This window comes from Brassica oleracea, chromosome C4 (assembly GCF_000695525.1).
Source record: "Brassica oleracea var. oleracea cultivar TO1000 chromosome C4, BOL, whole genome shotgun sequence".
Taxonomy (NCBI): Eukaryota; Viridiplantae; Streptophyta; class Magnoliopsida; order Brassicales; family Brassicaceae; genus Brassica; species Brassica oleracea.
In genome coordinates this window covers 39,650,161-39,672,419 of record NC_027751.1, presented here as the reverse complement: position 1 = coordinate 39,672,419, position 22,259 = coordinate 39,650,161, and the positions used below count along the sequence as shown (strand labels likewise).

The 22,259-nt window shown below is 32.1% G+C and overlaps 3 protein-coding genes and 1 long non-coding RNA gene across 5 annotated transcripts; 2 read left to right on the top strand and 2 right to left on the bottom strand.

Moving 5' to 3' along the window:
• The first annotated feature begins 9,058 nt into the window (after nt 1-9,058).
• On the top strand, nt 9,059-10,615 carry LOC106340525 (putative F-box/kelch-repeat protein At4g39600). The gene has a single exon (XM_013779395.1). It carries the CDS (start codon nt 9,181-9,183, stop codon nt 10,357-10,359), a length of 1,179 nt encoding a protein of 392 aa, XP_013634849.1. The 5' UTR covers nt 9,059-9,180; the 3' UTR covers nt 10,360-10,615.
• A 2,590-nt stretch (nt 10,616-13,205) lies between these two features.
• LOC106337578 (glutaredoxin-like) lies at nt 13,206-14,814 on the top strand. Its single transcript, XM_013776683.1, has 4 exons — nt 13,206-13,379; nt 13,544-13,632; nt 14,048-14,146; nt 14,261-14,814. Exons 1-4 carry the CDS (start codon nt 13,324-13,326, stop codon nt 14,485-14,487), a joined length of 471 nt encoding a protein of 156 aa, XP_013632137.1. The 5' UTR covers nt 13,206-13,323; the 3' UTR covers nt 14,488-14,814.
• Nucleotides 14,815-15,122: 308 nt separating this feature from the next.
• LOC106337579 lies at nt 15,123-16,885 on the bottom strand. Its single transcript, XR_001269054.1, has 2 exons — nt 16,604-16,885; nt 15,123-15,299 (listed from the first exon to the last, which is right to left on the bottom strand). It is a non-coding gene; the product is annotated as an uncharacterized LOC106337579 (long non-coding RNA).
• Nucleotides 16,886-19,564: 2,679 nt separating this feature from the next.
• Nucleotides 19,565-21,947, bottom strand: LOC106340735. 2 transcript variants are annotated; one of them, XR_001269496.1, is made up of 5 exons: nt 21,454-21,947; nt 21,295-21,381; nt 20,319-20,404; nt 20,170-20,250; nt 19,565-19,991 (listed from the first exon to the last, which is right to left on the bottom strand). XR_001269496.1 is itself a non-coding variant. In XM_013779581.1 (5 exons), the coding sequence occupies exons 2-5, from the start codon at nt 21,351-21,353 to the stop codon at nt 19,689-19,691; spliced, it is 594 nt and encodes a 197-aa protein (XP_013635035.1). In that variant the 5' UTR covers nt 21,354-21,381; nt 21,454-21,947; the 3' UTR covers nt 19,565-19,688. The 2 variants fall into 2 exon arrangements, 1 of the variants encoding a protein (XP_013635035.1); XM_013779581.1 differs by having other exon boundaries at nt 19,565-20,056.
• Between the last annotated feature and the right edge of the window lie 312 nt (nt 21,948-22,259).

Sequence of the window (22,259 nt, the reverse complement as noted above, 5' to 3'; positions counted from 1 at the left end):
TGACTTGATCATGAAACCCTATAAGTGAAAGATGCTATAAATTATTGAGGTTCCTAGTCAAAGTTGTTAACGTAGGACATTAATAACCATGAATGGCTAGTATGTGAGGGGATCGATGAATAAGTTTCATGGAGTCATTCAATATGTGGTATTGAAGTCAATCACATGGATATGTGTTAGAGAACACATGATCGGACTGACCCGCTAACGAGAACTCTACAAGATTGTTATATGAGTGTCATAAGAGTTGTTCATTACGACTATAGAGTATAGTCCTTAGACCTGGGTTCGTCATGATTCTTTACTTGTGGATTAGTTCACTTTGACCTTGTCAAACGTCAGCCGTAACTGGTGATTATAAAGGCATTGATTAGGTGTTCTATGAAGTGTGTAAGGAACAGGGATGGAACAAGATGGGATTTGTCCCTCCCATATAACGGGAGATAAATATCTCTGGGCCTATCAAAGATTTGATACTGGTAAATGCATGGCCGTGCTCAAACGAGGTGAATGTCAGTCGTTTGTTTTTATCAGTCTAAATCAGAGTTCGATAAACATGATCTAGCTTAATAAGGATGACACTGGTTCTTGCCTTATGCTGAGATCGAGACATAGAGACAAAAGGATTATAAGAATAAATGATTCTAGTACAAGTGGAAGATTGTTGGGAATGTCCTAAAATCATTTGTACTTACTCTTGTTAAAGTCGTAACGTCGAGGTTCGACAATCGTATAAAGTTAGGTGGTTATAATGTTTTGCTAGAAACCGCTTATAATCTATGGATTGAGAATCCATTATTAATTTTATATGATCCTACATGGTCACACACCTAAGCAAATTGGATTAATACATAAATTGGAGTTTCATGTTTAGATATTATATATATTTGATATATATAATTACAGTATATATGTTGGATGTGAATTGTCTTAATATGATTAAGTCAATTAACATAATGGACTTGGGTCATTCTCATGTTTAATGAGATTAGGTCACGTAACACACACACATATATATATATATATTGCTTGAAAGTGAGATAGAGGCTGGCCGCATATCGTCTCAGCACGAGACAGAGAACGTGTTCTCATAATCAAAAGAAGAAAAGTGTTTCTTCTTAAAACAAGCAATGGTGAAACCCTAATAGCTTGAGATTTGATCTCGACGGCACTAGCATCCCGTATCGATCCCATTTGTGTGCGTGTGGATACCGGTAGAGGCACGACATTTGGAGTGCTAGAATTCTCGACTTGGTTTATTTATTTTTTCGATGCGAGTAACCAGGTATATCCGAAACACTAAGATCTAAGTTTATTTCAGTATTGACATGAGATTCTAGGCAAACTAAATTCATAGGTTAATTTATAAATAGTTATAAACCGGTATAAATAGGTGCATGGTTTTTACCATTTTACCTAACAAATTTTAATGGTTTTAACTTTTAAGCATAAAAATTTGAATCTTATTATTTGTATGGGTACCTAGCGCTGCCTTTTTTTTTTTGTAACACTCCTAGCGCTGCCTTCGCCCCTGAGTTTGAGTATAAACCTATATATCACTGTATTGTCAGGGATAATTAATCCACATGCGTAATTTCTAAAAAAACTAAGACGTTGATTTTCTGTTTCCGACTTCTGGTTTACGGGGTTGAGTATTCGATCTCCAAAATAAATAAAAAAAAATTTAGATAAAAATAAAATCATTTACTATCTGAGAATTATGGTCAAATCTAAAAGAGTTCTCGCCTACGATTATATATATAATAGATTCTGAAATCCTATAGTAGACTCTGAAATCTGACTTGAAACATTTTTAACTAAGAGGTAATTAGACAAAACGAGGGTTTCAATAAAATCTTACTTTTGCAGAAATAGACCGCCGCAGAAGAAAAAAGAATGTGGATATTCGATAAAGTGAGAGAAAAGAAATATGTGAAAGTTCAAAATATAAAAGAAAGGGGAAAAAGAGTCATTGCCTCTCATCTTGGATACGCCACCGGTAAAAAAAAGTTGGTTTGAATTAAAGAACAAGAATTTAGTTCTCAAAATCTGATTTTCTTCAACGGTAAACTCATGATTTACTAACTAAAACGGTTTCAAAGGACAGAGTTAAAATATGAAAAATCTTTTAAGTAGTTAACCAAGATGCCAGAAGATGTTTTCGATTAAGATCAATACAACATTACTTTTGATATCTTTAATAATTTCGTTTCCGATTTCTATTGCATTACAGAAAACCTTGTTTTATTTTACACTAATCTATATATTTTCATTAAAGAGTATCTTGACATTATTCTAGGGTCTATTTGTGAAATAACAAAAAATAAAAATTAGTTTTGTAAAGAGAAAGATGGAAAAAGATACGAAGAGAAAATAAGAGAAATATGTAATTTTGGTTAATTAGTGAAGTATGGTTTTTTGTTTGGTTAGTGAATGCAATTTTCATTATTTTAGTTACTGAATTACCTGAATTTTTTGGTAAAATAATAAATCCAAAAATTTCCATGCTCTTATTTAAGATACAAAAAATATAGTTTTTCTGATTATATTGGTTTTTCAAAAATCGTCTAAAATAACAAAACCCTCTTTCCTTTTCTCTCTATTATTTGTTTGTTAATTTCTAGTGATTATAGTTTACTAATTTCCATAACTGAGTGTATAAAAGCTAACATTTGTAACAGCTAACAACTAAACATTACAGTGGTCAACAGGATCACAATAGTTGATCACGAAATTCATAATAATTGTTCGTACAAATAATTATAATAGTTTAACTAATCCCTCAGTTCCTAAAAGATTTTATGTTTTAGAATTTTCACAAATTTTAATAAAACATATTAAAACTTAGCTATAAATGCATAGTTTTTGTAATTTTATTTTTTTTATATTTTTAAACCAATAAAATTTTAAGAAATGCAATTAATGTTCTTGAACTTTACAATTTCATATTATTAGTTGACAAAAATTACATTGAAAATATAAAATATGTATTTTTTTGAAACAAATTTTTTTTTTAGAATATAGATCTTTTAGGAACGAAAGAGAGTATATTGTAATTTAATAAAGCCGTCCTCATAGTGGAAATTACTTATCACACACGTCGATGTACTTATCACGCATGACAAGAAGACTTTAGTGGAGCTATAACAATATTATAACCTCTTATATCAGTGATCATAAGTGGCAACGTACACGCCACGTAAAGGACTGAATCGCCATTTGCTTTGCAATTAAATTTTGGTTCGGTTTCGGTAAAAGCATTTTGGGTTGATTCGGTTTGCCTTCTTTTTTTTTCTCAATCTATCTATCGTCAGTGGGTTTGATCTACATTTCTGACCTTTCTCATCTACTTATCGCCGCCATTAGTCTCTTTTGTTCTTTTTTTTTTCTGTCTCTTTTTGTTCAAAACACCTTTTTAGTTATTCCAAAGGGCAGAACTTTTTTTCTTTTTTTGAGCTTATCTCTTTGTAAAATTGATGATTGTAAGGGTACAGAGCGATACAAGAATGAATCCAAAATCAGACTTTTTTGTGCACATTTATACGAATAAAAAGTCCAATACTTAATGAGATCTCAATGGGCACTGTGTGATTTGTGTTGTTGTCTAACCCGAGTGCTGAAGTTGCTCGATGTTGTGATCCCTTTCAACAAGCACGAGTAAAACTTTACTATTCAACCAGATATAATTAATGCTATAAGTGAAACTTTCATACCACATCACAACTCAATTTTTATCAATCTTTATCTACTCTGGGGTTTACAAGCTCTTATACATTGTGATCAGGAGCGTCCCTGGACCAAAACTAACTGAAACATAGGTTTTGGGCCCCCATTTCTATAGGGCCCCCAATTTAATTTTTTTTATTTATGTGGTTAAGTTTAATTTTTTACAGTTTTTTAATAATCAAGAAAAGAGTTTCCGAAAGAAGAAATGGAAAAAATCTATAGAAAATAGAGTAATCGGTAAGAATGCACATAAAAGCCCATATAATTTGTCATATATTCTTGTTTTTTTTAAATATTTTTTATGACTTTAATACCCTTATCTCTATCTCTCTCCTTTTTCCCTTTTATGTATTATAATCTCTTTATCTCTCGTATAGATTCTTCAAATCATCTTCTAATTCAACATAAATCTTTATTTTTTTATTCTGATTCTTTTGACATCCATAATGCTAATCTTATTATCTCACCCCAATTCCAATGTTTCTAATTTCGACTCACAATCAACTTTTAGATAATATATACGTTAGTAGGTATTTTATTACTTACTTGCTATTATTTAGATTTTAATGGATTCTTAATCGATACATGAAGTGTTAGCTGTTACAAATAGTTTTGGGGCTATTTGATAGATAACTAATTAATTGTTAATAGTTTCATTAACTGATATATGATTTGTTAGTCGATACATTTGTTTGATACATAGATTGTTAGATGATACTGAAATTATTAGCTGATATGTTAGTTGATATGTAGATTGTTACCTGCTATGTAAATATTTAGCTGATAAATCTAGAGTTACTTGTTTTCGATAAAGCATAGAGTATTTTCGCCCGCACAGTGTCAAAAAATTACTCCTTTTTGGATTATCCATAATTATGGGCTTTCTTCTGATTTGGACCTTAATTGGGTATCTTTCACGCATTCACTCTAGAAAATATTATAAGTAAACTGGGACCTACAATTAATTTACAGAAAAAAAAAGTCAAAAACAAATGCTAATTTTCTATAGCAATGTTTATTTTTCTCTATAGCAACATTCCTTCTTCCTTCTCTCCTCACGATTCATCATTCGTCTTCTACTCTCCTTTCGCTCTGTTTTTGTTTCGTTGAGTCTTCTTCTCCTTATGATGACATGTATGTATTTTTATAGTTTATGTTTGTAACTTAAATCTTTCTGTATTTAGCAAAAAAAAATTAAATCTTTCTGTTGCAAAAAACACTTTTAACACTATAATTTTAAGAATTTCTACAAGGAAAACACAGTGCCAATTAGGATCCGAAAAAAGAAAGCAGAAAAAAAGATTGCTATAATGCTAAGTATAGGCAGGGCCCCCATTTTTGTTGTGTTTATGGCCCCGAGTATTGCAGGAACGCCCCTGATTGTGACTGGTTATATATAGTCTAAAGTTTTTAGCTTTAGTTGGAGTCTTGAAGAGCTCTCTTTGCGTAGCTATGACGCGGTTGAGATAGAACCCGGTTTATTGGCGACGTTAGGACAGCATTTGGGGAGGTTAAGGAAACCGGAATTTTCGTTTAACGAGTTGTTATTCGACAAAGAAGTCGTTTCGATGTTAAGCTTCTTGCACTGGTTTGGTTGAGTTGAGTTTGAGAGGATGTAAAAACTTGACAGGTTCAGTGTTGTTGGTTTCTCTGAACAAAAGCTGTGTGAAGCTGAGGAATTTAGATATTGTAAGTTGTATATTGATTCAGGCTGATGAAGTTGAAGCTTTTGTTCACAAGTCACAATGCTTGAAGAAGATCCTAGTTGAAGAGAACAAGATTACGGAGGCTGCCCCGAAATGGGCTTCGAGTTAGTTGATTGAAGTTTTTTTTTTTTTTTTTTATTTTTTTTATTTTTTTTTTATTGAAGTTGTTGCTCTTGATTGAAGTTAGTTAATTGAAGTTGTTGCTCTTGATTCAGATGTTCATTGGTAATTAACTGGGTTAGTGTTTGAACAAAAAAGTGCTTTAGCCATACACAACTCTATGACGTATATATAATTCCTACATTTTGAACGTACATTTTGTGATTATGAAATATGCAAAAGGAAAAAGAAATTGAAAGGCGAATGGGAATATATGCAAATGGAAAACAAATCTTGCTAATAGTAAGACCAAACTCAATGTACCATAAGAGCATCTCCAAAAGACATTCTATTTTTTTGCTCTCCAAAAAAGAATTTCAAAACTTCAAATTTGAAGTTTCATAATTTTATTTGCATTTTGGTCCCTACAATTACACATCAGCTTTACGATTCATAAATTCTTTCTCGTTTATTGTTTTAATCCTTAAAAAATTATATCTCATAAATATTTTAATTTTTTTTTACAAAATTTAAGTTTTACACGTAAAATTAAATAAAATTTTAAATAAGATTAAAAATATTTTAAACTAAATTTAGACAACAATAATATACAAAAGAAACTTAACAAATTTTTTTTTAAAAAAATACATAAAGACATAACTATTACACAAATTTAAATATTACAACAACACTAATAGTCATATAAGTTTGATCCAGAACCTTCAAAATTTTCAAATATTGTTCAATTTTTTTTTTTTTGTAACTGAAGATGGTTGTTGTTGTTGTTTTGAGGTTTTTCGTACAATTCTTTCTTGTTCATTTCGAATATATTCACGAGTATTAATATTATCGAAATGAAAATAGTTTTTTAACAATATTTTATGTTTCTCTTTTACTTTCTTGTTCTGATCTAATGTATTTACAAGTATTAAGATCACCTAATTTCAACAAATTTTAGCTCGTAACCTACAAAGTAAAAATAAGGAGAGCCATTTTTACTTCAAAATGCACTAATAGAAAATCATTTTATGGAATAATATGATATTTTTTTTGAAGTTTAATATTAATTAAGTTATTTTTATTTAAATTTTATTAATTAACATTGTTGTAATATGTTTACATATGTGCTAGTTATTTATAAAAGTTTTATGAATTCAAATTAGTTATGACAAATATAAGGACCATATTATAAAATACAAATAGTTTTGAAGTTAAATTTGAAATTTTGCTTTTGGAGAAAAACACTTTTAAACTTCAAATATAGAGTTTTAGAAACTTCAAAATAAAGTTTTTTTTTGGAGATGCTCTCTAAGAATTTGAGTTGTTTTTTTTTTTGACAAAAAGAAGAAGAATTTGAATTGTTTTGGGTTCATTCCATACATTGTGTGCTCTGAAAAAAAAAATACAATGAAAGTCATGAAATTCATATATATATATATATATATATATATATATATATACTAATATTGGTTAAGAAATTCGTAGTGTATAAGTACATGTGTTTTAAACAACAAACGGATAGTGTGCAAGTACAGGTTAACCGTTAAATCATGCAAACAAAATATATATATTGAGTGTCCACATATATAACCACACTATCGAGTAATTACATACTTAAACAAAGTTCAAATAGTTGTTTGGAAAAATCATACATCATCTACCATATCATTTAATTTTGTTAACATTTATATCACATTATCAAATTTCGCTGGATTTTTGATATTTTTGAAATAGTAAATTAAAATAATGATTTGCCGAACTGTAATTGGTAATTTTAAGTTAGATGATAACGTTTATTAAAATCCTACTTTTATCGGTAAATAAATTCTTTAAATTCTTTTTATTTAATAAGAAACAGTTTGAAACTCAGAAAATAAATTAGTTTTAACAATATATATCTCACACAAGTGGATTGCTCTTACTAAAGATTTTTTAAATTGAAATTTTGAAAACTCTATCACGGATAAGGAGATATAGAAAAAACTAAGTTTATCTCAGTTCTTCTTTTTCTAGTGAGTCACTTCATTTTTAATTTTTTGTTACCATAGTTGATACTACTCATCATTTTACTTTGAAGATAACAAAATCTTAATATTTTGAAAATAATATACTAAGATGTTGAATTAGTATATTTTAATGATTTTTTATTTTAAATTATTTGCGAATATGTTTAATATTATGTAACTTCAACTCTAAAAGCATATGTGTTTTAAATTCATATAGATTTACTTCTTTATAAGTTTTTTAATCTTTAAAAATAATTATTGGTTAATTTTATGTTAATGTTATCTGATTCCTTTAACAATTTTTATTTTGTTAGCTTGCCATATTTTATATGGATTTCTATTTTATTTTAAAAGATTCTTTTTTAGGAAAAATGATATTTTTTGACATAGTAAATTAAAATAATGATTTAGAACATTTTAAAATTATGTAGCTCCAACTTTAAAAGCATTTTTGTTTTAAGCTCGTACAACTTTACATCTTTATAAGTTTTCTATTCTTTTTAAAAAAATATTTGGTAGTTTTATTTTAATTTCCGAAATAGTATCCATATCTGGTTCTTTAAATTTTATTATTTTTGTTGTCTTACCTTATTTTATATGGATTTCTATTTTATTTTAAAATAAACATTTTTTGGCATTTTTGAAAATAGTAAATCAAAATAATTATTTTTTATAATTTGATTGGTACTTTTAAAATTTTGATAATAATTTTACATATTCAGATAGGATAATTTAGTAACATATATAAAATTAAATTAAAAAAAAAACTTAAATAATGATGTAATTTCCAAATTAAAATCTCATATAAGTGTATTTCTCAAAATATTTCCCTGTAAATTAAGAAAATAATTACAATATATGTCATTCATTATTTGGTGTACTTAGATATATACAATATTTTTTGTTGAACTAACAATAAAACTAATTAGTAATTTAAAAAAAACTCTACTCCTTCTTTCCTTGAATAAAAGAAATTATCTAATGTGATTTAAATATATATATATATATATGTAAAAATTAACAATAGTAAAGAATAAAGATTAGATAACTATTTGTAGATCGTTTATCATTTATTTAATTTTATATTATTAAAATAAAGATTAGATAACGATTTGTAAATTTTAGATATTTTGTATATGTTGTATTTTGAATTTTAAGAACGACAATAAATTGCCAAATAGTTAAAAGTTTCACTTTATAAATTTTGTGATCAACTTTTTTTTTTGTCATCAAATTTTGTGATCAACAATTTAAAGTATTCTTACAAAAAGATATAAATAATCATAAAACTATACAAGTAAGAAAACCTCATTTAAAAAGTTCATCAACTCTGATTCACCTTTTTTTTTTTTATTGTGAACTGCCTAGTCGTCTTTCTAATCCTCAAAGCCATTTGGTCAAGGTCAAGGGCATTGCAGTTTCTACTAGTTTTATATTTGTGGTAATATAAAGAAATGGTGTATTCAACTTGAATTTTCTCCTTTAATAATATAATTTAAAAGTATGCACTGGGTCTATTCGATAAACTAATAATGAACAAGAAAAGATCAACAAATCGAGGCCTATTAAAACTCCACCGGCGTATCTCTCTTAAGACAGAGACTTTGATCAACTGCTAATCATATCGACAAACCTTACTTATAATGCCTCCATCTTCAACGGCTAATTTGTACCGACGAATCTTACTGCTAATTAAGAAGAGGAAGAAGAAGAAGAAGAAGCCGTCACCTGAACTCCCACAGACACCGCAGCAGTCGACACCGATTTCGTTACTTCCTGATGACTTGCTATTGACTTGCTTCGCACGCATCTCTAGATCATACTACCCAACTCTCTCCCTCGTCTCCAAAAGATTTCGGTCTCTCCTTTCTTCGCCTGAGCTTTACGAGACCCGATCCCTCATAGGCCGCACCGAGAGTTGCCTCTATCTCTGCTTACGGTTCCCTCCTGACCCCAATACTCGCTGGTTCACTCTCTGTCGGAAGCCTGAGTTCCAAACCCTAACCAACAAGAAGAAGTCGAGTGGTAATCTGTTGGTTCCAGTCTCAGTTCTTAACGCACCTCCTGTCGATTGGACAACTCTCGTGGCGGTCGGTCCTTACATCTACGCCATCTGCGGACACGTTGAAAAGGCTCCCTGCTCTAACGTCCCATTCCTTGACTGTCGAACTCACACTTGGCTCGAAGCTCCAAGCTTGCGGCTTGCATACACTGATAGTGAACATGATGGTAAGATGTATTTAGCAGGAAACGGTGAAGATCCAACTTCTTTGAACTGTATTGAAGTGTTCAACACGAAGACACGAACTTGGAAGCCCGTGCCGCCTGGAAAACGTGAGCTCCACGGTAAGAATATGGAAGGAAAGATGATCGTAGCGAGCGTCAATAAAACTACCGGTGAGAAGGGTCTGGCTTTTAAGCCAAAGGAAAGGACAGGGGAGTTGCTAGGATCGAATACGGATTGGGATTCTCCCTGCATGATAGGGAACATAGCCTACTATTATAGGTCTTGCAGTGGTGAGTTTGAATGGTTTGACACCAAGAATGATGATGTTTTTGGGAAATTACAAGGTTTAGAAGGGCTACCGGAGTTTGCAGGTTACAGTTGTGTCAAATTGGTGGAACACGGTGGAAAGATGTTGGTTTTGTGGGACATGTATGCCCCTGCAAGTGGGTTTAGGGAGGAGATTATTTGGTGTGCAGAGATTAAGCTTGAACGGCGCAGCTGTGAAGAGATTCGGGGGGAAGTGGAGTGGTTTGATGCTGTTCTTAAAGTGCCCAAGTCTTACGAATTTATGTATGCTATCTCTTGTACTGTTTGATGGATGACTCATGGCATGGTGTAACCCTTTCTACTACTATTTGGATAAATGGGTCATATATCTGACAAGCAGGTAATGTTGTAGTTGTGAATATAAATGTGTTGCAAAACGGTTGATTATATCTAATAACAGAACATATGGTTTGATTTTGAAAGAGAGAGTTTGGAGCTATGCTCTTATTGTTTGATGGATTATACGTGATAAGCGGGTACTGTCGTATTTGTTGTGAATATGTGTTACACAATGTTTGATTATATGTAAGAGGTTAGTTATTTTATATGGTTTTATTCTTATCGAATTGTATTTTTATAATTAAAAATATTAATAATATTAATTTGATAAAAAAAAAACTGGTTTTCCAATACTCCCCAATTTTTTTTTTTAATTTGCTTGGTCCGGACGAGCTTCACGACAAACCAATAAATTCAAGGGGACCATTTTTTTTTAAAAAATATGTTCATTTAGCTAATTTTATAAAAATACTAGTGGTCGGCCCGCCCTACGGACGGTTGAGTTTACACTGAATTTATTTTAAATTAAAATATATTTTAATTTTATAAAATATTTGAAAATTTACTTTATATTGAAAATAATAAATACTTTTTTCAAAGAGTATATTGTTAATTTTATTAAATTTTGTTGATTTGAATTGAAAGAAACTTTTTTTAGTGAACACAAATTTATTATATAAACAAAATTACGGAAAATGTAATAATTTATATTTTTTCTTTTGATTTTTATTTCAGTTTGATATAGTTGAAGAAAATCTAAAGTAAAAATAACTGATACATTTTTTTAAAGATTTTCAAACTTTAATATTATTACATTAATTAAATTTCTCATGATAACTAATTAATCTAATTCCAAGCTAAATCAATTGAAATATAATGTAATGTGATAAAATTGTAAAAATGTATATTTTAAAGCACTATATAAATAGTTTCAATAATGTCATAGATAATAATTAAAATATTTTATTTAACAATAAATTATGTTTTAGTATATATGATTGTTTCAGTTTATATAAAATTTCCAATTTATAATGAAATTTATTCAATTTTTAATACTTTATTAAATTTGTTTTTAAATTATTTTAGCATGAACTTTGTTTTATAGCAGAAGGACGAACAACCCCAATATAACGCCAAATTACAAAGCATTCAAATGATCATTAGTTGTAACTAATATTTACTTTCCCGAAGTTTCAGTTACAAAGCCTCCAAAGTTGGATTCTGGTTTTGTATCTATTGTCTCTCACCGGATTGGAGTCACCCTAATTCATCTCCTCTGCTTCTCTCACCAGTTTGGATGAATCAATGAACTCTATTTCTATTCATGTTTCCACTTTATCGAGCCTTGGTTTTGTATCAGACTGAAGTTTCGTAATGTCACCTCCGACACTCTCGCATTCCTTGGGATAATTTCAGGTGTGTTGAAGCTAAGCAACTTGGAAGTTATTTATCTCTCCAAGAATTCTCACTGATGTATGTAGAGACTGAAGCTTATCAACTCCGATTACCTTACCACCTTTATTCACATTACACGCCTTGACGACACACTGTCTAGAACACCCAGTTTTCAATTCATCAAGCGAAACTTGGAAGTTAAGCTTTAAAGTGGAGATTTAAAGATATGGTGGTAACTCTAATGGAAGCGTGAAAGCTTAGATTACAACCGCCTTATTTTGTTTGCCATGTTGTGATATATTATTCTAGTTAAATCTACAAAAATATAAACTTTTATAAGAATCTTACAACTTTTTCTTTGAAAATATGAAACCGCAAAAATGAGCCCCATCCCGATGTTTTATGGGATTGGGGTCAAACCTGTTACTGCACAAAACCAAGGCGAACTGGCGGATCAAAGAGGTGCTAGCTTAAATTTTTCACAGAAAAATACTTGACTGTACTGTGGTAGTTCCTTGGTAAAGATCAATGTGGATGAGGAAATGACACAAGCAAACCTCTCCTCAACCTCTGATCAGACCTCTTTTACATTTTATGTCAAATGTCTTTTTGGGCGGCTTAATTCAGGTGAGATATCCTTGAGAACAAACACATATCTGATGAGATACAATAAGACAAGAAGAAATTGGGTTTCAAGTTATTGTCATAAAGACCGAACAATGAAATTGATTCGGCAGAGTTAGATGTTCTGTACTAAGAAGCTTTAAAGATTAAAAGTGGAGAGGGGATCACCTGCTACGAATCTGGGATTGATGTTTGTAGCGATGATGACCCTACACTCCATACCCAACCTCTCTGATTTCTGGTGAAGAGCATGGTGTGCCCATCAAACACTAAGGAGCGGTTTGAGTGATGAGGCTTGTCGATGCCTAGATGCTTATATATAGGAGCAAATTAGAGAATGTGAAGGAACAGGGATTGGAGTAATTAAGGTTAAGCAGTGGGACGTGGATTTGGGATCGTAAATGTTAATCTTAACTATAAAGTGGCATTGATGACCATCGGCGTTACAGTGGCAGATTCATACTGATGTGGTTTCTAGGGTAAATAAGAAGACGACGAAGTTCAGTTTTTTGTAGATTGGTTCCTGTCACGAACACGGCCCAGAGATGGCCGAGGGAAACATAAATACAAATACGCTTAAGCTGAACTTTCATAAAAAGAAAATTCAAGCCCAAAACTGAAAATAAAACCCAGATCGAAAATACCTTCCAGCAAAAGAGAGAAAAAAACTCTATTTTATTAGTATAGAAGATTTGATTTTGTTTGGCCACCTTTTTTTAAAGGAAACTGCGAAAGTATTTATTTATTAATTTTATTAACCCCCTCCAAAAAAAAATATACGTTTCAAAATCGACGGCTGATAGATATACTAAACAAGCGTTTCATATAGTTGACTGATGACAAAAGTCTGCAACTGCGTTTCGATAAAGCGGATTGATTCGCTTCTTCTCCCAACATTCCTGAGAAACCAAGAAAAGCGAATCTAGGGTTAAAGATGGCGATGAAGAAGGCTAAAGAGATCGTTTCCAGCAATGCCGTCGTTGTTTTCAGGTCCGTCTCTTCTCGACTCGTGTTTTTTACTCTCGATTCATGCATGGTTGTTTGTGAAGGCTTTGATTGTGTGTATGTTCCCATGGAAAGATATTACAATTACCATACATGGATGTACCAAAGAGAGAGTTTTTTGTATTTTGATGGGTTTTATATTTTTGCAGCAAGTCGTATTGCCCATACTGTGTGAAAGTGAAAGATCTTTTGAAGAAACTGGGAGCTAGATTCATCGCAGTTGAGCTCGACAAAGAAAGTAATAATCCCCAATCTTCATCGTATAATCATTTCATTGTTTAATGTTTATGATCTCAAAATCGAAGGCTTCTCTGCCTTTACCGTTTCCAGAAACTTTGTGATTGTTTTCTTCTCTTCTATCCTCTGTTTCATCCAACTATATGCGAGTTTCTTGTTTAGTTATTGATTCCAATCCAAGTATATATATCTAAAATGTCTCTCTGCTTTCTCTTACAGTTTAAGTTTTTTTTTTTGGTTTGATCCTTCTGCTCACGAGCCCATCATTCATAACTTTATCTCTTTTCTCTAAAGATTCGAGTTAGGTTTTCCATTAGGTTTCGTTCTGGGATCATTACACTCAGATGTGTATATTAGTTTGATTCAGAGAATCCATACTCAACCATTGTTCATTGCTCTTGTTATTTATAATAAAGGTGATGGTGCCCAAGTTCAATCAGCTCTGGCAGAATGGACAGGACAACGCACCGTTCCCAATGTATTCATAGGTGAAAAACACATCGGTGGCTGCGATTGTAAGAGAACTAGAGCACAACTCTCTTTCCACTTTTTCTTCTTAAAAGCTTTTTCGAATTTTTCCTTTTGTTTTTCTCTAAACCAAATCTTGTTGTTTTCATTTTTTTTTGTAGCGGTAACCAACCTGCACAGAGGCGGTAAGTTGGTTCCTCTGTTAACTGTGTCCAAACCAAGTTCAAAAATCCGGTCCAGTATCACAAAAGCCCGACAAGGAGATAATATGCCCACGGAAGTTGAGGGTCCGTCCCGAGCTAGGAAGACAAGCCACACTGAACTGACATGGTCAAAGCAAAAACAGAAAGGAGGTCGGAACATTAAATATGATTTTAAAGACACTTGATACTTGCCAAAGATCACGTCACCATTATGATCCGCTCCTCAACATCCATAAAAGAAGGACCATGGAGAAAGAGAGGGAGATCCGAATTTCTTCATATCAAACCTATAGTCTAAATACTTTTGTACTCTCTTATTCTCTGATACCCCAGAGTCACCATTGTTGTATCACTTGTGTGAGAAAAGAAATTAAAAAAATAAATGTTTAAAATTGTTTGTTTTAGAAATTCTTCATTAGAGTTCGTCACTTGGATTGTTCTTATTGCTTGAACCTTAATGATCACCTACTTCATGATATATTAGGTGAATTGAATGCAAAGGAGTTGACTTGATTGCTTGAAAATAATATTTGTGAGCAAAGTGTCTTTAGCCAATTCTGAATTATTGTTATATTGCGCTTTGTAAACTTATCGAAACTCAAACTTAATCCATGTCTAAGCTCTTAAGATATATAGGCAGGGTTCAGCCTGTAAAGAGTAAATTAATTCGCTTGACAGAAATGCTACTTGAGATATTGTGAAGAGACAAGAAAGAAAATGGTAATTGGATGCAAGTGGGTTTATAGAAAGAAACTAGACATCTCATGAGTTGACCAACAAAGGTTCAAGACGAGATTGGTTGCCAAATGATTCTCACAAGTATGAAATGAAATATTTGTGAGCTGCAACAAGGATCTTAGGTGTGTATATAGTACAAGAAATTCTGAAGAAGGTTCACTGAAGTTTTCTCAAAGAAAATAATTAGAACATGTGCTCTCAACTTTGAACATTGCGTATTGCAAACCAATTTCTACTCCAATTAGGGTATCAATTCAACCTGAAAAGTATGAGTTAAGAAGAAGCAAAGAGGAACCAGAGTTAATGAGAGAAATTATGTATGCATGTGCAGTTGGAGGGATTCTGTGATTGTGAGCAGGTTTATGGGAAATTCAGATAGAGAACACTAAGAGAAAGTGAAATGGATTTTAATGTACATTTGAGGAAGATTTTTCCTTGAACTGTTTGAAAGAAGCAAAGTCATGAGGTGGAAGGATTCTGTGATGTAGATTATACAACTGATCTCCACAAAATGAGATTAATTACTGGCTATATTTTCACGTATGAGGTAATACTACTAGCTGGAGATCGGAGCTCGAACCAATAATTTCTCTCTTTACTATAGAGCTAGTCAGAGTAGATGACCTTAACTGAAGCTACTAAATAGGTATTCCTTGCGGTTCGGATCATCCATATAATATATAAAAATAAATTCCAGATATTTGAAATCTTTCTATTTAAATAAGATATCAATTCCAGCCATGATTTCATTAGAATCGATTTTCTTCCTTAAGAGTTATAGTCTCAGTACGAAGACTAGTTCTTATGGATTAAGGGTATGTGTGAAGATCTAAGTCATGATACATGGGCAGTTAAAGTTAATTGTGAATCACAATCAGCTATATTTTTGGTAAAGAATAGATGCTTTTACAAAAGAACTAAACACATAGGTTCAATTTTATTTGAAATGTAATTGCCGATGGAAGCAGGATAATGGTAAAGATTCATACTACGCTAAACCTAGCTGATATCCTAACAAAGACCGTACTTGGGAAGACACTGGAGAAGGATTTGGTGTTTGTCAAAGTTCGCAGGTTCCATGCAACCAGGGGCTGCTTAGATGGTAGGGCGGGGAGTGCGACCGCCCCGGGGCCCAGGGGTCCAATTTTTTTTTTACAATTTGTTTGCATTTTTAATAAACAAAAAAGTAAATATAAATATTTTTAACTAAATTTAGTTATATCTATTTTAAAAATTAAATTATCTTGAAAATTTCCTTACAAAATAATATAATAGCTTAAATAATTACATTAAATTTTAGTTTTTACTTGATTTTCAAAAAAAAATTGCCAAAAGGCTATATAATTTGTTTTTGCCCAGGGGCCTAAAATGTTTATGAGCCGGCCCTGCATGCAACATGCGGCTGATGAGATGTCTCGATGATTCTCATATTGCAGCGAATAAGAAGGTATAAGTCGATTTTAAAAGGTAAAAGGTTGAGTTCTACTGATAAAATAAAGATCATCGGTTTGCATCTTTAGATCTACCTCAGATTTGGAAAAATAAGTAAGAAGAAGCGTTTACCTCTTACCAGAGGTGTAAGCCGAAGCTTGAGCCGATATGCGGCCAACTTTGTCATCCTAAAGGGTTAGGGAAGTCGGAAGAAGGGGTTGTCAGTTTGGCGGTTCAGACTTGGGAAGAAAGGGAATTGAAACAAGAATATAAAATGTGATATCTTGAAGGTGTAGCTGTGTTGTGTAGCTCAGTTTCATCATATGTGATGAAAGAGAGACGTCAAGATAAGTCGTAAAAGAGTAGAAGACAAAAGGAGTTCGTCAGAGATTCACTAAGCTTTTGGAGGGTTGTCTGAAATGATAAGTTTTGATGAAAACAAGGTAGAGGTTGTGGAATTAACGTGTCTATACCGAAACTCTATTGGTCCTAAATTGGGCTTTAAGCGTTTACAACAGAATGGATCTGTTGGGCTAATGGATCTAAGGTAGCTTATAAAAGGATGACTATTGATATGTTAAGCTGTTACACATTAATGGGTTTACAAACAGAAAAAAAAAACAGAGAAAGAATCAGAGGAGAGGAGATTCCAGAATCCAATAGTCTAAGACCATATTAAGAATTTTTTTTTTTCTGAAAAAAAAAAAAAAAAAATAAACCAATCGCGGGCTGCCACGTGTCGGTGGAGCCCGCAAACAGTGCAAAAACTCCCCAAATACCGATCTTTATTTGGTGATTTTGGGGATTGGTTTTTAAAATTTTTGTGGGATATCATGCTCTTAAGCGTTCTTGTCCGCATCGGTATAACCACTAGAAAAAAGAAGAGTTATAGCAGTCTCAATGGTAAAACCTCATTGAGATTCTTAAAAAATATCTTAAATTTTAAATAATTTTTTTGAAGTCAAAAATTTTAAATAAAATTTTTAAAGTTAAGCTAACAAACAATTGACATTTAAATTCTGAGTTTCTTTAAATCTCTTAATTAAAAACTTCTTCATATTTAATTTTCAAAAAAAAAAAAAACTTCTTCATATCCTCTCTTTCCATTTCCAATTTTTTTTCTTTATTTTTGATTATAATGATACCCACTCAAGTTTTCCCTTTAGTCCAGTTGAGAGCGCCGTCTTTCCCAAGATATAGTGACACTATCGTGAACTGAATAATTTTTTTGAGTATTTTAGATTCGATCGTATGAACAACAATAAATAAGAACTTGAACCCCGCAACCACAAAAAAACTGTGATTTTTAGTTAAATTTTTAGTCAAGGGAATCATCTGACTTTGCCTTTTTAGTTAAACCAGAGACTTTTCCGGACTACGCCCGAGTTTATTTTATAAATTATTACAGTAAAATCTCAATAAATTAATATTGTTGGGATTTTGAAATTTTATTAATTTATAAAGATAATAATTTACAAAAAATTTCTTATTCAATTTTTTTCTATTTTTAAATATTTTTATTTATAAAATAAAAAATATTTGACTTTACCATATGTACATTATTTAAATTTTAGAAATTTAAATTTCATATTATTTTATTATTTTATTTGGTGTATATTTTTATATTTCATAGAATTGTTACATCGTTTTAGATATAATTTTACTAAATATTATCAAACTAGTGTAGTTGCTTTAATATATTAAGTTATTTCTATTGGTATATTTAACTTATATATATCGGAAACAATGACAAATAAAAAATATTAAAATGAAGTTTAAATTATTAGAATGTAAACGTAAACAATAATAAAAACACAGATATTTATTCAAAATATTTTTACAGCAGAAAAAATCTGGTTTAATACATTGATAAAAGGTAGACAGTTAATTGCTTATTGTATATTTTCTGAAAAGTTGAGAAAAATAGAATGATTTTCATGGAGTTTATATGTCGTGAATACCAGATATCTCTACCAAATGTTATTACGTTGTTCTCAGTTAAATATTATTTTTATGAGGTTCCTTTTCAGGATTTAGGAGTTCTAATGAGTTTGTTTTCAGCATTGATGTTTAACAATTCTTTTTTTTCCACCAGCAGTTGGGTTTAGTAGAGATATATGTTGATGGTTATGTGCCTGTTCTCTGATTAGGTTTAGTGTTTCTTCGAGCTAGTTCCGATGCCATGAGCAAGAAACCATCCATGGAGTCTATCTGAAACCAATAAAAGGAAATGAATAAAGAAAATGTGGTCTTATATAAATTGTTAGATTGAGTTTGGCAGACATAGAAACAGAGAAAAAGTGAACCTATTAGAGTTAATGGCAGCCAAAGAGGTACTCTTGTCGATCATAGCTGATAAATACAAATGCGAAACGAATTCATATCTGAATTTTACACTGAACTTTCAGAAAGAGTAACCATGTTGTTCTATTATTTGGTTGAGCATTGCGTGTCTCCGCCATATGAAGCATAATGGAGAATTGTACTCTTACCACCTTCAATACAAAACGAAAGAGACAAAGGGAAACAATAAGCTAGAGTTTAGCCTCTCCCTTCAAAATCTCAGCATTAATCGGGTAATATGATAATAACCTATAAGATCTATTGTGGTTCCATCTTCCACAGTGAACTAAGCAACAGAAGTTCCCAAATTCATGAGTAACTGCAGCGTCTCTTTGTGTGTTGTTCCTCCATCTGATGCTCTAAATATCACTTTGTGGTTAAAAAACATCTTCAGCTAATCATGAGAACTGAAGCCATAAGCTTTAACTCTTTCAAAACACTATCAAAACCTTTTGATCAAATCCAGCAACTAAAGATTTGTTATCAGTCAACAGGCGCCAGCAATTGAGACACTGGTATACACTCGGAAAGCAATATCCTGTTACATCAAGGATGGCTATTTGAGCCGCGAGATGCAGAGCAGTACCTTTGTATAGGTAATCTGATATGTGAATCTATCAACCCAAAAAACCAAACACAATCACTGTGTCAATCTGTCAGAATAAGAGTTTATCAAATGCTTACATTATCTGGAGAGACTTTGCTTTAAGTAAAATAAGTTCAACTCAAAGTAAGTTATGTATTTCCAACGAGTAAAAAAAAATGAAAAGATTATGTTCAGATATGCAGAAGGAAATCCTAGAGAAGTACATAAACTTAAGCGATATAGATAATGACAGAACTAAAGCAACATGGAGCTGAGATTTGACAGGTATTAGCTACTAAATCTTGGACTCTTGGTTTCCTGCTCCACTTCACTGTCATTAGTTGGAGCACTTCCACCAGAAGAAGACCCAGTGTAAAAGGTTTCACCAAAGGCAGAGTTACATGTTACAATTGGCCCGGGAAGTTGCTCACCTTTAATGTCTGCGGTGACTGATCTGCACAGGTGATTCTTACATCTGGCAAGACTGGAGGACATACAACCTTTGAGACAGTTATGGTATTTTTCAGTGAAGCTGCGGTCAGAAACCTTCACTTTGACATTGTGGGTTTGGCCAATTGTATCCAACAGACACTGTGGAGTTGCCATCTCATGATGAGGATCCATGGTTATAAAAGGCATGCAGTTAAAAAGGTTGTCTGCATTTGGTTAAGAGCAAGCACTAATCATAGTAATTTTGATGGTTATTTGTGTTGTAACAGTTTTCAAACTACCTGAATAGGTTCCTGTCTAAGGAAGGCATAAATCTCACCTATAGTAAGGCTTTCAACCTTGGTGACCTCTAATGCAATAAACATGGAAGCAACATATAGGTCCTCACTTCTCAGCCAACCTGGAACATGAACTCTGAATCAGATAAGAGTTTTGAAGTGTAAAATTCATTGCCACAGAAACACATACCAAGAGAGGTAATCAATTGTCGGAGGCACATCCTTGTCAATGAAAACTCTTGATGAAGACATGGGGCTCGGTGCAACATTGCCACTCTATTTGGAGGGATGGTTAACACATAGATATTAGCAACGTCTGTTGGTGTTCCCAGCATATTTTCTAAAGAATTATCTATGATACTTTTTGAATCAAAATGAACCTATTAATTCTAGAACTCAGTATCATAAGCAGATGAAATCAGCAAAGACTACAACACGTTAATTATGTGAAATTTTAATATCAAAATATCAGGTGTAACATAATTGAGAAACAGAAGGATTTACCCAGCAATAATTTTCTTTGGATAATTATTGCAAATGTGAAGGAGAAACACATGATATAATAATTGATCGAAAAACCAAGCGGTAGTAAAACTCAGAATGATACATGAAAATACTCATTTAGGGAAAATTGCACCTGGGCCATTAATCATGCTAAATGAATTGTTCAACTAAATAAACTTACATATGTAATTAAAGAAATGGCTAAATATTAAACAAAAATAAACTGAAAAGAAAAACAGAAAAAATCAGACAACGACAAAAAGAAGCAAAATAATTCAAATCAAATCCCAACATCAACGTGTGATTGATATTGTCACGGGATGCTATTAAAATCCAGAACCATATGCAAGGAACTCTTTATAAAAACATAACTAATAATTTCATATATAGGTACAGGTGTGAAGAAGCCAGTACCCAAAATTACACGGCATTTGAAGACCTTAGAAAACGTATTAACATGAAACAACGTAGTGATCAGTCTCTCACCTGAGATTGCTCAGCATTAAAAGATAGAATTTCTACAATGAGTTCAATTAAAATATAGTTATTATGCAGAAATAGATTTGTATAGCATGTTTTTTTCCTGACTCAATAACAAACCCAGTCCAATACCAATCATTCTATTGACTAAAAGATATGCATACACCAAGATTAGAACGCACCTGTTCCTAAAAGTAGCCAAGAGTACCCACAGCAGATTAAGCAAGCTCAAAGTAACCATCAATACTCAAAATTATTTATTTCAAAGGCTGCAGAAAAAAAAAACATGTGAAACCCATATATTATGAAAGGATCACTAAACAGATTGTACGATGCAATACCTCTTTCTCGCTTCCAATTTCCAAAGATGCTTGATTAGAAGCCTAAGAAGCTCAGCAAGATCGTTTTGCCTCAATCGAATTCACTCCTCATGACGGATCACAAAAGGATTTGCCATGTTCAAGCTATTTACGGTGACACTCAGATGAGGAAGATCAATTGTAGTGTTTTGTCAGTGGAGTTTCTCTGGATACTCCATAGGACGGCCGCGGTCAATAGAGCTGTCGGAGATTGGAAACTTTACGGAGACGAAGGTAGACTTCACGGTCAATCTAACAGATTTCATGGCCATGACTCTATCTTCTTTTGTGGAGGTAGTAGGTTTTGGTTTCACCAAAAATTGGACGAAGAGACTTAAATAGGAGGACAAACAAAGGAAGATTGAACGAAACCATAAATAATAGAATAAAAAACATCGTTGATTATGCAGAGAATCAAAACGATGATGATTGACGATGAAGTGGAAGAGTCAAGCTTGCGACCTAGTTGAATGGACCCATTTTGAAATCTTTAGCAGCTATATGAATGACCCGTTAAAGTGAAAGATAATTTGACATGGCAAAAGGAAAAGTTCTGATTGGTAGATTTAATTAAGTGATGTGGACACCCTACATGTTGAGCATATTTGGCTTTTAGTATTGTAAGATTTTTTTCTGAATTTTTTTTTAATTCCTCAGGATTTGCCTCTATAAACACATTCTAATTTATCCTCCAATCTCCACATGCACAAGTTGGCATAAACAAGAATAAACCCATCAAAGCAAACACTACAAGAAAACAGCAAGGATACTGAGGGAAAAAATCGTCG

Bases quoted from the DNA above. Each gene is read 5' to 3' on its own strand.
- LOC106340525 (XM_013779395.1), top strand. From the start codon at position 9,181: ATGCCTCCATCTTCAACGGCTAATTTGTACCGACGAATCTTACTGCTA.
- LOC106337578 (XM_013776683.1), top strand. From the start codon at position 13,324: ATGGCGATGAAGAAGGCTAAAGAGATCGTTTCCAGCAATGCCGTCGTT. The intron at 13,380-13,543 runs GTCCGTCTCTTC...ATATTTTTGCAG, and splicing joins AATGCCGTCGTTGTTTTCAG to CAAGTCGTATTGCCCATACT. The intron at 13,633-14,047 runs GTAATAATCCCC...TTTATAATAAAG, and splicing joins AGTTGAGCTCGACAAAGAAA to GTGATGGTGCCCAAGTTCAA.
- LOC106340735 (XM_013779581.1), bottom strand. From the start codon at position 21,353: ATGGTTACTTTGAGCTTGCTTAATCTGCTGTGGGTACTCTTGGCTACT. The intron at 20,405-21,294 runs GTGCGTTCTAAT...CCCTCCAAATAG, and splicing joins TTGGCTACTTTTAGGAACAG to AGTGGCAATGTTGCACCGAG. The intron at 20,057-20,169 runs GTGAGATTTATG...AACCAAATGCAG, and splicing joins GGTTGAAAGCCTTACTATAG to ACAACCTTTTTAACTGCATG.